This window comes from Vigna angularis, chromosome 3 (assembly GCF_016808095.1).
Source record: "Vigna angularis cultivar LongXiaoDou No.4 chromosome 3, ASM1680809v1, whole genome shotgun sequence".
NCBI classification, from domain to species: Eukaryota; Viridiplantae; Streptophyta; class Magnoliopsida; order Fabales; family Fabaceae; genus Vigna; species Vigna angularis.
Genome location: NC_068972.1, coordinates 33,648,350 through 33,662,058, shown reverse-complemented (window position 1 = coordinate 33,662,058; position 13,709 = coordinate 33,648,350). Strand labels below are relative to the sequence as shown.

Sequence of the window (13,709 nt, the reverse complement as noted above, 5' to 3'; positions counted from 1 at the left end):
AACATTAAGAAAAAAAGTATTTCTAGAAACTATTAGTACTCTTGATGCAACACATTTGTATAAGACCAATATAATTGAAATTGAATCAATTAAAAAAATTAATACTTGGACTTTAGTAAATTTAATTAACAAGCAAAACTCATCAACTACAAGTGGATTTTTAAGAAAAAGTATCACTCTTATTGATATATTGAAAAGTATAAGACAAAATAAACACATATGTGGAATCAATTGTTTTCTTTGAAATATAAATGCAAAATACGTACAAATGTGGAAAGATGTTAAGATTTGTACCTAGAAGATAATAGATGAAGGTTACTTGAAGAATGAAAACGAGATACGCAACTATAGAAAAAAAACTAGGTCACTCACTTCTTTACTAGGTCACTACACACAAATATATATATATATATATATATATATATATATATATATATATATATATATATATATATATATATATATATATATATATATATATATATATATATATATATATAAAGGTATTTTGGTAAATTATAAAGATTAAGGGACACATGTATCTACAGGTACATATATTATGATATTCGTATCCGTTTCATTTATTTGCGAGCATAAAAAATACCCATGATCATTATCGACAAGTATCCATTTATAATATCAATTTTCTATTCGTTTTAGATTTTATCAAGAGATACCCATAAAGTATAGTTTCTTTACATCCCTACCCATCAACATTGGATAAATTTGTAAATTTTAACAACCTACGAAAGACTTTATTGCATAACATCATTGCATTTTTCTCTTTTATCGTTATAATTTCACGTTTTCCTCCATTATAACCTTTGTTGAGGTTCAATTTTGTCTTTATTATTGTTTCTCTTCTTTCTCCTAACGATGTTTTTCTTCTTTTTTGATGTTGTTTGCATTTTGGTGACCATTGTCATCTTTTTGCATTTGGGAGTCGTAGCAATGTAGGTTTTTATTGGTCTTAGTTTGTTACGTTTGTGATGCGACAATAATTTTGGTGTCTTGATTGTTGGTTCTTGTTTGAGCGGTTGGTCTTGGTCTTTCTTACTCTCGCTCTTGCTAGTGTTTGATTGAAGTCTATTACTTTTATTATTATTTTTAATCATTTCATGTTTTGGTTGTCTTAACAACCGAAGTCTATTCCTAAAGTATAAGTTTCAATTACGAATCGATGCCTAAACCTCCCATTTTTAACTTCACCAAGATATGATTCTGTTATAGAATAATGACCAAAAAAGTTGATTTTAAAACATTTTAATGCGTTAATTTTCCCTTTATTATTAAGATTTTCTCTATTTATTGTATTGTTAGCTTTAGTAGTTATCAATAAGCTAATAATACACTAGATAAATGTTATCGCTTTTCTAAATAATGAATTAGGAAATAAAATTTATAACTTAACCTAACAAAGGTACATCATCGAAAGATAATAAAAGACAAATACACATCAATAAATACCACAGACTAATTGAAAATATTAAAGTAGAAAATGTAATCTTATGAGTTAGTTCTAGAACTTTTAATCTAAAAGCTTATAGAAATAACATGTTATTCATAAAATACATGTTATTTGTCCATGTGAAATGAATATAAAAAATAACTATTTGAATTTAAAACCAATCATTTTATAAAACATAAAAATAGTTATTTCAAATTTTAAAAAAATGAAAAAACAAAGAATTTTTTTGTGAAAACTAAAATAAAAATTTACCGATCTTATATCATACAAAAATAATAGTTAACTTCATTTTTTATTCATGGATATATTAATTGTTACAGTTTAAACAAATTATTAACATGGAATTAAGGAACGGAACTATTTTCTTTATATAGGGTTATATATGAAAAAAATAATTCCACCATAAACCATCTTTTCTCCCTCTTTCTTGTATTAGTTATATGTTTTATAGTTCCTTTGGTTTGGTATAATATATATAAAATTGAGAAGCTATAATACAGCTTCCTTAAAAAAGGTATGTTTCAAAACTAACATGCCCTAGGTCTTATACTCTGCTGAATATTTAATTAGTTCAGGTTGATGTAACTTCATCAAGTTTTTCATATTTTCGTCTCATCTATATACTATTTCCTAACATCAACTGCTTTTCACCCTCTTTCATAGTGGAATCATGCCTACCATTGACATTAAGAAAGCTAACCATCTCTAAATCTTCATTTCCCTTCATTTATACATGACCATCTACAACATTTTATAAATTATATATTACTTTTGCCACACCAATCAATCAAAATTAAAAATAATTTAATTTTAAACTTACTTTTCTCTTTCCATTGTTTTTGAAAATTTCTATTTCGAAAACAAAATCGTTAAGAAGTTTTAAAGTTCAAAATAGACAATAACTAGAATTATCATTAAACATTTTATTTTCATATACAATAATGAAAATCATATCTTATTCGGAAAGATGAGACTTATAGGAGTGACTTCAATAATTAATTAGTTAAAAGATAGTGTTTTAAAAAATTAAGTATTTTTATTATCATTTTGACTCTTTTTATTAAATTTAAATTAGTGCTAAAAAATTACATATATAGATGACCTACGAGCTTTTATCTAAATAAACAACTCTGAAAAAACGTGTTTGGTAGACTCATAAATTATAAGATGGTGAAATAGAAGAAGAAAAGAAAAGAAGTTCATACCGACAATAGAATTATGTTATAACTCATTATTAAATTACTTTTCATAAGCCAAAATCATGGGTATATGTCTGAATCAAACATCCATTTCATGATCGACAGGGGATTAACAGGAAATTAATCCACTAGTTGCCACAAATAGTTAACAGTCTCTAAATTCTCATTTTGAACATTAACAAATATAATACTTAATAAGAAAATAATACTGACGATAATAAAATTTCACAATTAGCTTTAGAAGTAAAACATTTTTAAACTTAATTAGAAATGAAAATTTTACTAATTACACGTAATGTATAAAAGTAAACTCATATATTTGAATTATTTTTCAGTTTAAATCATATGATTACATGGCCTAGTTGTAAGTGAAGTACTGTATACATATTTTAAAAAGGATCGAAATGTAGATGTTTAAATATTTGACATTAAATGCGTTTCATGTGAAATAGCGTTACATTTCCAAAACATCACTTACGTTGTTAGCAAAAGTTGTAATATTTAGAAAGAAAGGTTGGGAAGGTGTGTGATTAATGAGCATTAAAAAGAGTAATATAAAAAAGAATTGGTTAAAAGAGCAATGTAGGTTTATGGTATGAAGGCTCCTGAAACTAATGATGTTGATAAGATAGATGATTAATAATGAATGTCCAAGGACAATGGAAAGCTGAGGAGCACTTCAGTCCCTACCCATGTAATCAAAGTCTAACATATCCTCCACTTTGCATTTCTGCACTATTACCAAAGTTAATGGTCCATCAACAACGACAACATTAAGGACTACGGTCCCCACTGATTAATTATCTTCCACGAACAATTGCACCAATTTGGAATTGCGTGAGCCTAATTTTATTGAATTTTGCCATCAACTTTAATTTCTAGTTTCACATTTCGTTGCCTTCCGACTACATCTTTCAATCTGCTTTACTGCTTTTTGTTGCAAGTTTACGCTCACATACGTATAAATTAATTCCAGCTACCATCCATGATCGTCGTACTCTTTTCAACTTCCAAACCACCACATGCAATGCAAACATATTACTATATATAATCATTAACATTTTACTAATTTGTTTCTACATTAGACATTTTATGTTTTAATTCAATTGAATAACATGTTTGTAAAAACTCACATGTTTCGAGAGTAAGATTGAGTTACTTCAAATATCTTTCTTTTTCGTGATCGTTTATCAACAATTTCTTGTCTTCCTCTTTATTTCACTTTTTTGAGGTGTATTTGTCAAAGATTTTTCGATACTTAAGTCAATGAACAATCCATACGAAAGTTCAGAATAATGGTATTAAATGTACAGTAAATGCGATCATCTACCACTTATCTTTAACCTATATTTATAGTTGTTGGCATGAGCTTGAAATGTAAAATCTTAGTCTCGACCCAATCTCAACCCAATACTCCTAATTACTAATCCTTGTAAAGAAAATTTATTTATTGAATTAGGTTGGATGTCTCTAATGATAGCAGTTCGATTTTACCTGTTGACTCAGTTGTTCCCTCACTACTTGGTTGCTTTTCCTTCTCTAGAGCCGTCCGATTTGGTATATATGAGATATTATACATTACACATATTATTTAGAAATGTTGTGTTAAACTTTAAGTAATTTTATACTGTAATTTGAAAATGAGTAGACGTTGTTGTTTATTAGTCTCGGTGTGCGATAAACTCAGGTGCAGGATGCGTATCAAAGATAATAGATTTCGTACATCGTTCTTGGCCTTTTCTTAACAAGTTGTTTTTGGAATACATAAATGCTACAATGAACTTTTGCAAATGACAATCTGGAACGCTTTCTTCGATCTCATACAAAACACACTTAAACCAATCATCGCATCTCTATCAGAAAACCATGTTCGCCTGCTTTCTTTCTCCAAATCGATTAAAATAAAATTCTTAATTTATGACATACTTTTCAATGCACTTTTAAATATATTTATCATTAAGACAAAATATACACACAGTTCCAACAAGTATTATTGATGTTGTTCTCCAATCAGATCTGAAATGCTTTTATTAAATAATGTATAAAAATCTATAATATCTTTGTCTTAAAATTTTGGAAGCAGGTGATGATTTGTTTTTGGAGAAAAGTATTAGGAAGAATCTGATTTATATGAGAAATTGAGATGAACTGAATTCTGTGATATAGTGTATTATTATTTTCTCTGTCGTAGTGCCTAGCCTAGTTTCCTTAAATATCTCATATTTACTTTGTCTTGTTCACCATATCTCTTTCCAGAAATAAACAACAACAACATGGCATACATGCAGATTCCTCACCCACCCCAGCCTGTGTGTTCCTTCATATTTAAGGATTCCTGCACTGGGGCAAGCAACATCTTTGAACCGGTAAAATAAAATTTCAGGTTTCGGCATTTACATGTAAGCGACTGGATCTCATCATAATCATTTGCAGAGCCTGCAAGTGCAATTTTCAACAAGCTTTCCAGCTTCTGGGAATTAATTGCACTCCATGTGTTTGTGTTTTTGTTGTGGTGCTGTGGACCGTCCGATGCAAAGGGACACGAGAGGAATGAATTGGAATTATAAGGACGTAGTATATTTTTATATATATACCTGGAGTAAGATGAAACAGTGATGGTTGTTTGTATTGGAGAATTAACAATGAAAGAAAATGTAAGAAAAGGCCAAAGGAGGGTCTATAATTATGGGCGTGACTCTAAGATGTACTTAAACTAAAAGAACACACAGTTGAACCTTTGGTGGAGCAGAAAAGGGTGTCTGAATCTACCTGGAAATTGAGGTGAGTTTTGTCTTGAAGTCATGGAAAAGACGCAATCTAACCAAAGAAGCCAATAAATATGATGCAATAGAAGCATATTTTAATACAAGGGTGCATTGGGTGTACAGCCAAGGGACCGTATGAGTAAACAAATAGAGAGATTCAAGTGTGAGGAGGGGATTCAAACACCGTTACACAAACACCCTTTTTCTGTCTTCTCTTATTGGACAAATCTTATCTCATCGTCTTCCTTCATTGGGAACCTAATGCATCCATCCCTTTTCTTTTTTTTTTCTGCTTCTCTTCCCTCACAAATTCATTTTCATAATTTCCTATCATTCAAACACTAGGAGTGGCCAAACACAAATAATTCACTCTTCCACGTGATGCAAATACTATTCTTTCTCATCTCAACATATATAATGCCACATTTTTTAGATACCTCAATCAATTGCACCTATATCTGCGCACACACATGCCCCTCATAAACATACAAAAACCAAAAACATGGACCACTCTCTTATTTTCCCCTCTCAATCATCAAATGGCCACCCTTTCATCCATCTCAACCACGAAATATCAACTCATTGGACACTCATTTTAAAATCAACCCTTTTCACCTCTTACATTTTTTTACCTCACCCAAATTATATCACCTTCATTCATTCCTCAAAACCAACAAAAATTTATATTTAAACCAAGACCATCTTCAATTCCATCTCTCTTTTCTTTTACTCATTGCATTATGTAATCTTTTTACTGACACAAAAACTGGTAAAACAAACAAGGTCGTATGTAGGTATATTTCTATACATGACAGTAACAATTCATTCCATGCTGCTTAAAGTAGCTCCTGGAAAACTACACCAGAACTGTTGTGATTTTTGCGAAAAAATTGCTGCCTTTTTAGTGTCCCTTTATCGCGATTTCAATTAAGAAGCGTGTTGTTACTAGTTTTTTAATAATGGATACTTTTACGTCAGTCATAAACTGGTAATGAAATAAAGTCAACAGTGTTGAATAAAAGTGAAAATGAAATTGGTTGTGGAAATAATAAAATGAGTAAAAGGGTAATAGGTGAACTAGGCCGGCATGGGATTGAGAAAAGAAGAAGCATCGGAGAGTGAGGGAGCATATTGAGATTATGATGATTACTTAGTCCGGGAATGAAGAAGAAGAAGGGACCCATCTTTTTTTTATACTTGATTTGTTTGCCAATTTAGTAACATGGGATGTCCCTAATTCCACCAAATTACTTTCCTCTACAATCTATCTTTCTTTCTCACCTTTCATAGACATAAATGTTCGCCCCAATTCAGTAATAATTCACTTTTTTAATAATCTCACTATGTCTCACGGACTATTATATATTTCTATCAACTTATTCATCCCTCATTACCATATATTTTATAATTACACAGACAATTTTACAGAGTCATTATTCATTAATATTTAATTAGAGTGGAAACCAGAAAAAAAAAACGACTAAAAATAGTTGTCGAGGATATTAAGTATTTAATAGAAAATAAGTTATCATTGTCGATCCTTCGTCGGATATTGTAATGTACTTTCTGAATTAAAAAAATGTGATGTACTTTTTCGATGTAGTAACGCGTTTCGCACGTAACTTGAATCAATAAGTATTACGTGTATGGCGGGGTATTTTTAGATTTTGCTAAAATATAAAGAGTAATTCAAAAACTAAACAGAAACATGTGTCTCTGTTTTTCTCGAATTATTGTATATTTAATGTTAAAAAAATGAAAAGAAAACTAAAATGGTGGCAGATAATATTTTCTTTTTCTTTCTCTCTCTTTGTCATATCTTGCTCCATCAAATAGTTCCCACAGTTCCCACATCAAACCATAATCATCACGCCTCTTTCAAAACCCTTCCTCTTTCTCTTTCTCTCATTCTTCATTCTGCTATCTGTACCCTCACAAAATCCTCAATTCCAAATCAACCTTTTCTCTCTATTTCTCTCTCACATACACAGTGGAGAGAGAAGTGAACAACTTGGAAAATGTCGATAAACCACTACTCCATGGACCTTCCCGAAACAACACTGTGGTGGCCCCAACAACAGCATCATCAGCAGCAACCCATCTTAATGGAAGCAACCCCGAATCCCTCCTCCACTTCCTGGCCCTCCGCAGACCCTCTGGGTCTCAACCTCAACCACCAAAACGACGACGTCGAAGAAGACGAAGAAGAAGAGGACCAAACAACAACCACTACACAGCAAGAGGAAACGGAAGACGAGAAGGAACCCATGTTCGAGAAGCCTCTAACTCCCAGCGACGTGGGGAAGCTCAACCGCCTCGTAATCCCCAAGCAGCACGCCGAGAAGTACTTCCCTCTCAGCGGTGGCGGTGGCGGCGACTCGGGCGAGTGCAAGGGGCTCCTATTGAGTTTCGAGGACGAGTCGGGTAAGTGCTGGCGGTTTCGCTACTCCTACTGGAACAGCAGCCAGAGCTACGTGCTCACCAAAGGGTGGAGCCGCTACGTCAAGGACAAGCGCCTCGACGCCGGCGACGTTGTCTTGTTCGAGCGCCACCGCGCCGACGCCCACCGCCTATTCATCGGATGGAGACGCCGGCGACACGGCGACACATCGCCGGTGCACGTTAGCGGCAGGGCGGTGGGGCACGGGAAGAGTGGCGACGGGAGTAGTAAGAATGAGGGTGGCGGCGCCACTGGTGTTGGTTTGGGATGGACCAGAGGATTCTATTCTGCGCATCCTTATCCTACGCATCAGCAGCAGCTGCATAATCATCAGCCCTTGCCATACCAATATGACTGTCTTCATGCAGGTTGCTCTATCTCTTCAATCCAAATAAATAATTTATCTCTTTAATCTATTTTTCTACAAAAGAATAATTTTCCAAAAAACATTTATCATTGCTTTCCTCACTTTCACCTATTTTAGTTTTTTAAATACTTTTTCTCATCTCCTTTTCTGCCATTCAGGTTTTGTCTAACAAATACTATAATAATATTTAAATTTTTTAAAAACATGTAACAAACTTTTTTATCCGCCATATACCACTTAGATTCTTCTTTAACCCATATTTCTCACCTTATTTTAATAAATGGTAAACAACATTTAATACTTCATTAACATTGTTAAAAACAATCAAACACTTTACACTGAGACATAAAAAGAGAGAGAGAGAGAGAGTAAAATAGCATTACAATTCTTCTGTGTTTTAGAAAGAATATAAATTGTAATTCATCCATCCTTTCATAAATAACACTGCCTTTTTTTTGGATTTCCTTGGGTACAATATCCTTTCGAAGAATTCCTTGGATTTTTTTTTTCTTTTCGGGTTTATTTTTCCTATTTCGAACCGTACTTGCTTCTTTTTTTGTTGTAAAAAAAGAAAAAAAAAAGGACAAGATGATGAAATAATTACATTCTTGTGGAAGTGCGTGAAGTTTACCTTCCAATTAATCGGGAGAAATGTGGTTTTATATTGGGATTTGCGAGGAGGCAAATAAGCTGTTTTAGATTGCCGAAACCCACGTGAAGCACACGCGCCGATTGTCTTTGAATAAATTTTATAAGGAAAAAAAAACCAACCTTTCCGGCATAAGCGGGGAGGTTGAGAAAAACATGCGGTGGCGTTTAGTCTGTTAGTGGTGATGTTCATGGATGGTGTTTATTTTTGAATTGAATGGGTTAGTTTGATGAAGGTACTGAGAAATGCACGTGTTGCAATGTTACAGGAAGAGGGTCCCAAGGTCAGAGAGAAAGGAGCATAGCAGAGGGGAACAGTCCCAGTTCAAGTTCGAGTTCAAGGGTACTTAGGCTTTTTGGGGTGAACATGGAATGCCAAACTGAACATGATTCTGGACCCTCCACACCCCAATCTTCCTACAATACTACCAACATGCCCTCCACACAGGGCACACAAAACCATCACCATTTCTACCATCGTCACCAACCATACTACTACTACTAGACTTTCTTTTCTTTTCTTTTCTTTTCTTTTTCTTTTTCCTTTTCCCTCAAGTGTAAGATATATAACTATATATGTATCCACTTGATTATTTTATATCAACTCTTTCTCTCCATCCTCTAACTTCTTCACAATCTTTCTTCTCACATTCAACTTTTTCTTTTTTTTTTCATTTTTCTTCTGGCACTTCATTTTAGGCAATGGAATATTAAATCATATCTTGCTACCTACACTTCAAGAAGATAGTCCTTTTTCATACTCAAACTGTGGGCACCTCATCGGATTTTGTGTTCAGCTTTTACTTTCAAAGGAAATCTTAATTAAATTTCTAGTAAAGAGCTTGTTTTTATTATCTCAAAAATCTATGTTTTGTTTTCTTAATTAGTTAAATGCGATTGTTCTAAATTTTATAAACCACTTGTTAATTGTCATGATTACATGGATTAGTTGGATGAAGCTATTGCAATCCTTTAGGCCATGTTCTTTTGAGGGGATTTGAGAGGATGGATTTGAGGGGATTTGAGAGGATTTGAAGATAATTTTTTTTGTCGTTTATTTGAGTGAATTTGGAGGTAAATGAGAGTGAATTTGGAAATAAAATTTGTGAGAATTAGTATAGAATTGTATTGACATGACAAATTAAAAAAAAATATTTCCAAATTCACTTTTATTTACCTTCAAATTCACTCAAATAAACGACAAAAAAAATTATCTTCAAATCCTCTCAAATCCCCTCAAATCCATCCTCTCAAATCCACTCAAAACAACAGAGCCTTATAGTTAGTCATAGAATCTTTAGTTGATGAAGTTCAAATATACGTTAACTAACGTAGAAAAGAACCTTTTCTTCTCCTTTTTAAGCTTTGGAGCATCTCCTAAATAATGTTAATATTGCTGGGCTTATAGCAAAGTTAGTAATATTATCCGATTAATTTTAACAACTAATATAATGAGTTTTATGATTCATGCTATACTTAACGTAAAAATAGCATTTTTTTAATCCCTTGTGTTTACGTATTCATTGATAGATTGATTACCCTTATAATTTTGGTAGATTAAAAAGAATGGGAAGGGATGGTTTCCTTCTACCCGACAAGTACTAGTTAACTTGGTTATTTGTCACGTTTGTGGTATCATCTTGTATAACTTATATATCTTTTAATATATAAAATTTCTTTCAAGCAAAAGAAAAAAAAAAAGATTTGGCTCTTTCTCTTTAATAATGAGAGTGATGACCGACATTATTTTCTATTAAGGTCTAATTAAGCTGCAAATATGGGAACCCATTTTATAATTATTGAATGTAAGATGTTGTCGGTCAAAATTAAACTCGATTACAATTGACCTCTTCAAGAAAGTTGTAACTTAAGAGGAGCATGAAGAAAAATCGACAAAGCAATTATTAGACGAAAAAAGTTCAAAACCAACATTGTTGATTAAAAGAGAACATTACACATGTTGGTAGCACTTGGGCAACTTCGATGTAAATTGGATTTAAGGAAGTTTTGTATTTTTGAAAATGTTAACTATCATTGAAGCATTATAAAGAGGACATTGCAGGTAAAATAAAGGTAATAATACATTTGTAAAACATTCACTTGTATAAAAATGTCTCAAGTTATGACTATCAACACAATGATTTGTCTTTCAGTGCATCTCTTTAATCTTCTTTCCCTTTTCTCATTTACTTAAAAGATTACCTCTTCTTTTTTAACTATCTTCAATTTAAAATTTTTGCATTCACATTATTACTGTAAAATTATTTATTATAAATGTATTTGTTCCTCATGTAACTTTATTTCACTAGGAAAAGTTAACAAATGATAATGTGAGTCTTATATGTTTAATTTTAGATCAAATTGCTCATGTTTACAAAAGTATGGTAATTGTTTATTGGAATACAAATGTTTATACCATTTCAGAAATATCGTTTAACAACAATTCAAACTTAAAATCACGGATTGAAAGAAAAAATCTTCTTGTTAAGAATTCAATTTTTACACACACATATATCTTTTTAAGTGATGACCATTAAAAAAGTCAGTCTAGAAATATTGAATCGAATAAGAGAATGGTAATAGTTTAGAATTTGATAGACTTGTTAGAAATTGAAGAACTTATTTGTCTAAATAAATTAATGTGTTATTCCTTAATAGAGATCACTAGTGTAGAAAGGGCATTTAACGTTTGTTATTTTGGCCTTTTAACGTCAGCTCTAGAACCGACGTCTTTATGGGTGACGTTAATCAAACGTCGGACTCAAACAGGTCCGACGTCTTTATAGACGTCGGTTACTGCATGACCCCGACGTCTAAGGGGCTCCATAGACGTCGGTTAATGCAATGTCCGATGTCTAAAGGGCTACATAGACGTCGGATAATGCAATGTCCGACGTCTATGGAGCCCCTTAGACGTCAGACATTGCATTAACCGACGTCTACTGCAGCTCGTGTCTTTGAGTAGCGTAGTAGTACCTTCTTTCTTTGCTAGTTTCGTCATAGAAAAGGTTGCGTCTTTTGGATCTCTTAGGGCATTTCAACCGAAAACCGAATCTGGGTCCTTACCTAGTTCCATTAAAACCGCCAATGAAAACAAACAGTGACAATAGAACTAGGCAAGGACCGAAGTTCGGTTTTGGGTTGAAATGCTATAAGACATCCAAAAGACGCAAGCTTTTCTTACGAGGAAACTGACAAAGAGAGAATGCGGTACAACGCTACCCAAAGACACGAGAAAAACTGCACCTAAACACAACAAAAACTCATTTTAATCGGTTCAAGTGAAAGATAATCAAGCAAAGACTAATATAATCGGAATAAACGTACGTTTAAACGGTTCAAAAGAGACAAAAACGCACCTGGAAAAGCAATGCCGCGGAGAGAAAAGGCGAGAAGGAAGACGATGAAGTGGTGCTCGTAACAGCGGGTTTGATGTATGATTTAACAACAAACTAGACGTCGGCTCCCCAGTTGAACCGACGTCTATTCTGGCCTAGACGTCGGGATCTTCACTAATATGACGTCCAAAACAAATTTTCATCAGGCCATTTAGACGTCGGATGGCGTGATCCGGCGTCTCACGGCGAAAAAAAATAACTTTTTATCTACCTGTTAGACATATACACGTCTGTTGGGAGGGGCACCGACGTCTATAATCGAATATAGATGTCGGGGTGGCGGGATCGGACGTCTCTAAGGCTGAAAAAAATGACTTTTCACCTACCTGTCAGGCATATAGACGTCTGTTAATGGGGGTCTCGACGTCTATAATATTATGGACGTCGAGGCCCCGCCTAACAGACGTCTATATGCCCACTTATTTACGAAAATGTCTCCAGTCAATAATTTACGTTGGTTATTTTATGGTCCGACGTCTACGGGATGACTTTAAAGCCCAATTCTGCACTAGTGGATGAAAAAAAGGAAGTTACAGTTATTATAAGTTTCACGCTTAGCGTAAATAACATCATCAAATTGATTGCAGAGTCAATTTTCTTTTGTATGTTTTTTTTTCTTCTCCCTTGCCTCTGCACTTTTTCTCTTCTTCCTTTTCCCCCTTTTTCTTATCCTCATTCCCTGCCACACCATTTTCAAAGAAGCAATCCTAGAGCTTTCGGGGCTTCAACATCAATAACAAGGTTGATTGAGAAAACGGTGGAGAGTATACAATAAATTGTGGGCGATCCTAGATCCAAGGAGGTAAGCATGTCAGTCGTGATGTTCTTTTTATGAGAGGTTTATCGGGAAATATTTTATAAATGAGATTTGAGTCCAATTAGTACAAAAAAATTGATATTACTTTTAACAAAAAAAACCTCAAGACATTGAGTTTATAAATTGTTTTCTTCTATGATATTTAACTTTCTCATTTATATTTAATGTGAAACTTAAATTGATATTTGAATTATTTCTATTAACCTTTCCTCAAGGGCGAGTCCCTTTCATATGGTATATTTTTCTTCAAGTGTACGGTGACTTGACGAACCAACCACCGATGAGTTCTTTTATTCTTTCAAATGGGGGTTTATTGGGGATATATTATATACATATGACCTGAGTCAGTCCACATAAGGGATTAACATTACTTTTAACCTAAAACCTCAAGGGATTGGGTTTATGGGTATTTTTTCTTATATGGTATTTAAATTTGTCATTTCTATCCAATATAAGACTTAAACTCACACTTGAATTATTCCCAACAAGTCGGGGTCAAAGTAAGATATTTGTAACAAGTTAGTAGCTCTATTGGTGCCAACAATGATGTTAAGAGTGGAAGAGGAAGAATAGGAAGGTGATGATGAAGAAGGAAAAACCTTGGTAG

The 13,709-nt window shown here is 33.2% G+C and overlaps 1 protein-coding gene across 1 annotated transcript; it reads left to right on the top strand.

Annotated features, from left to right (window-relative positions):
* Positions 1-7,216: 7,216 nt before the first annotated feature.
* On the top strand, positions 7,217-9,504 carry LOC108325454 (B3 domain-containing protein At2g36080). Its single transcript, XM_017558530.2, has 2 exons — positions 7,217-8,240; positions 9,157-9,504. The coding sequence occupies exons 1-2, from the start codon at positions 7,451-7,453 to the stop codon at positions 9,390-9,392; spliced, it is 1,026 nt and encodes a 341-aa protein (XP_017414019.1). The 5' UTR covers positions 7,217-7,450; the 3' UTR covers positions 9,393-9,504.
* The last annotated feature ends 4,205 nt before the right edge of the window (positions 9,505-13,709 follow it).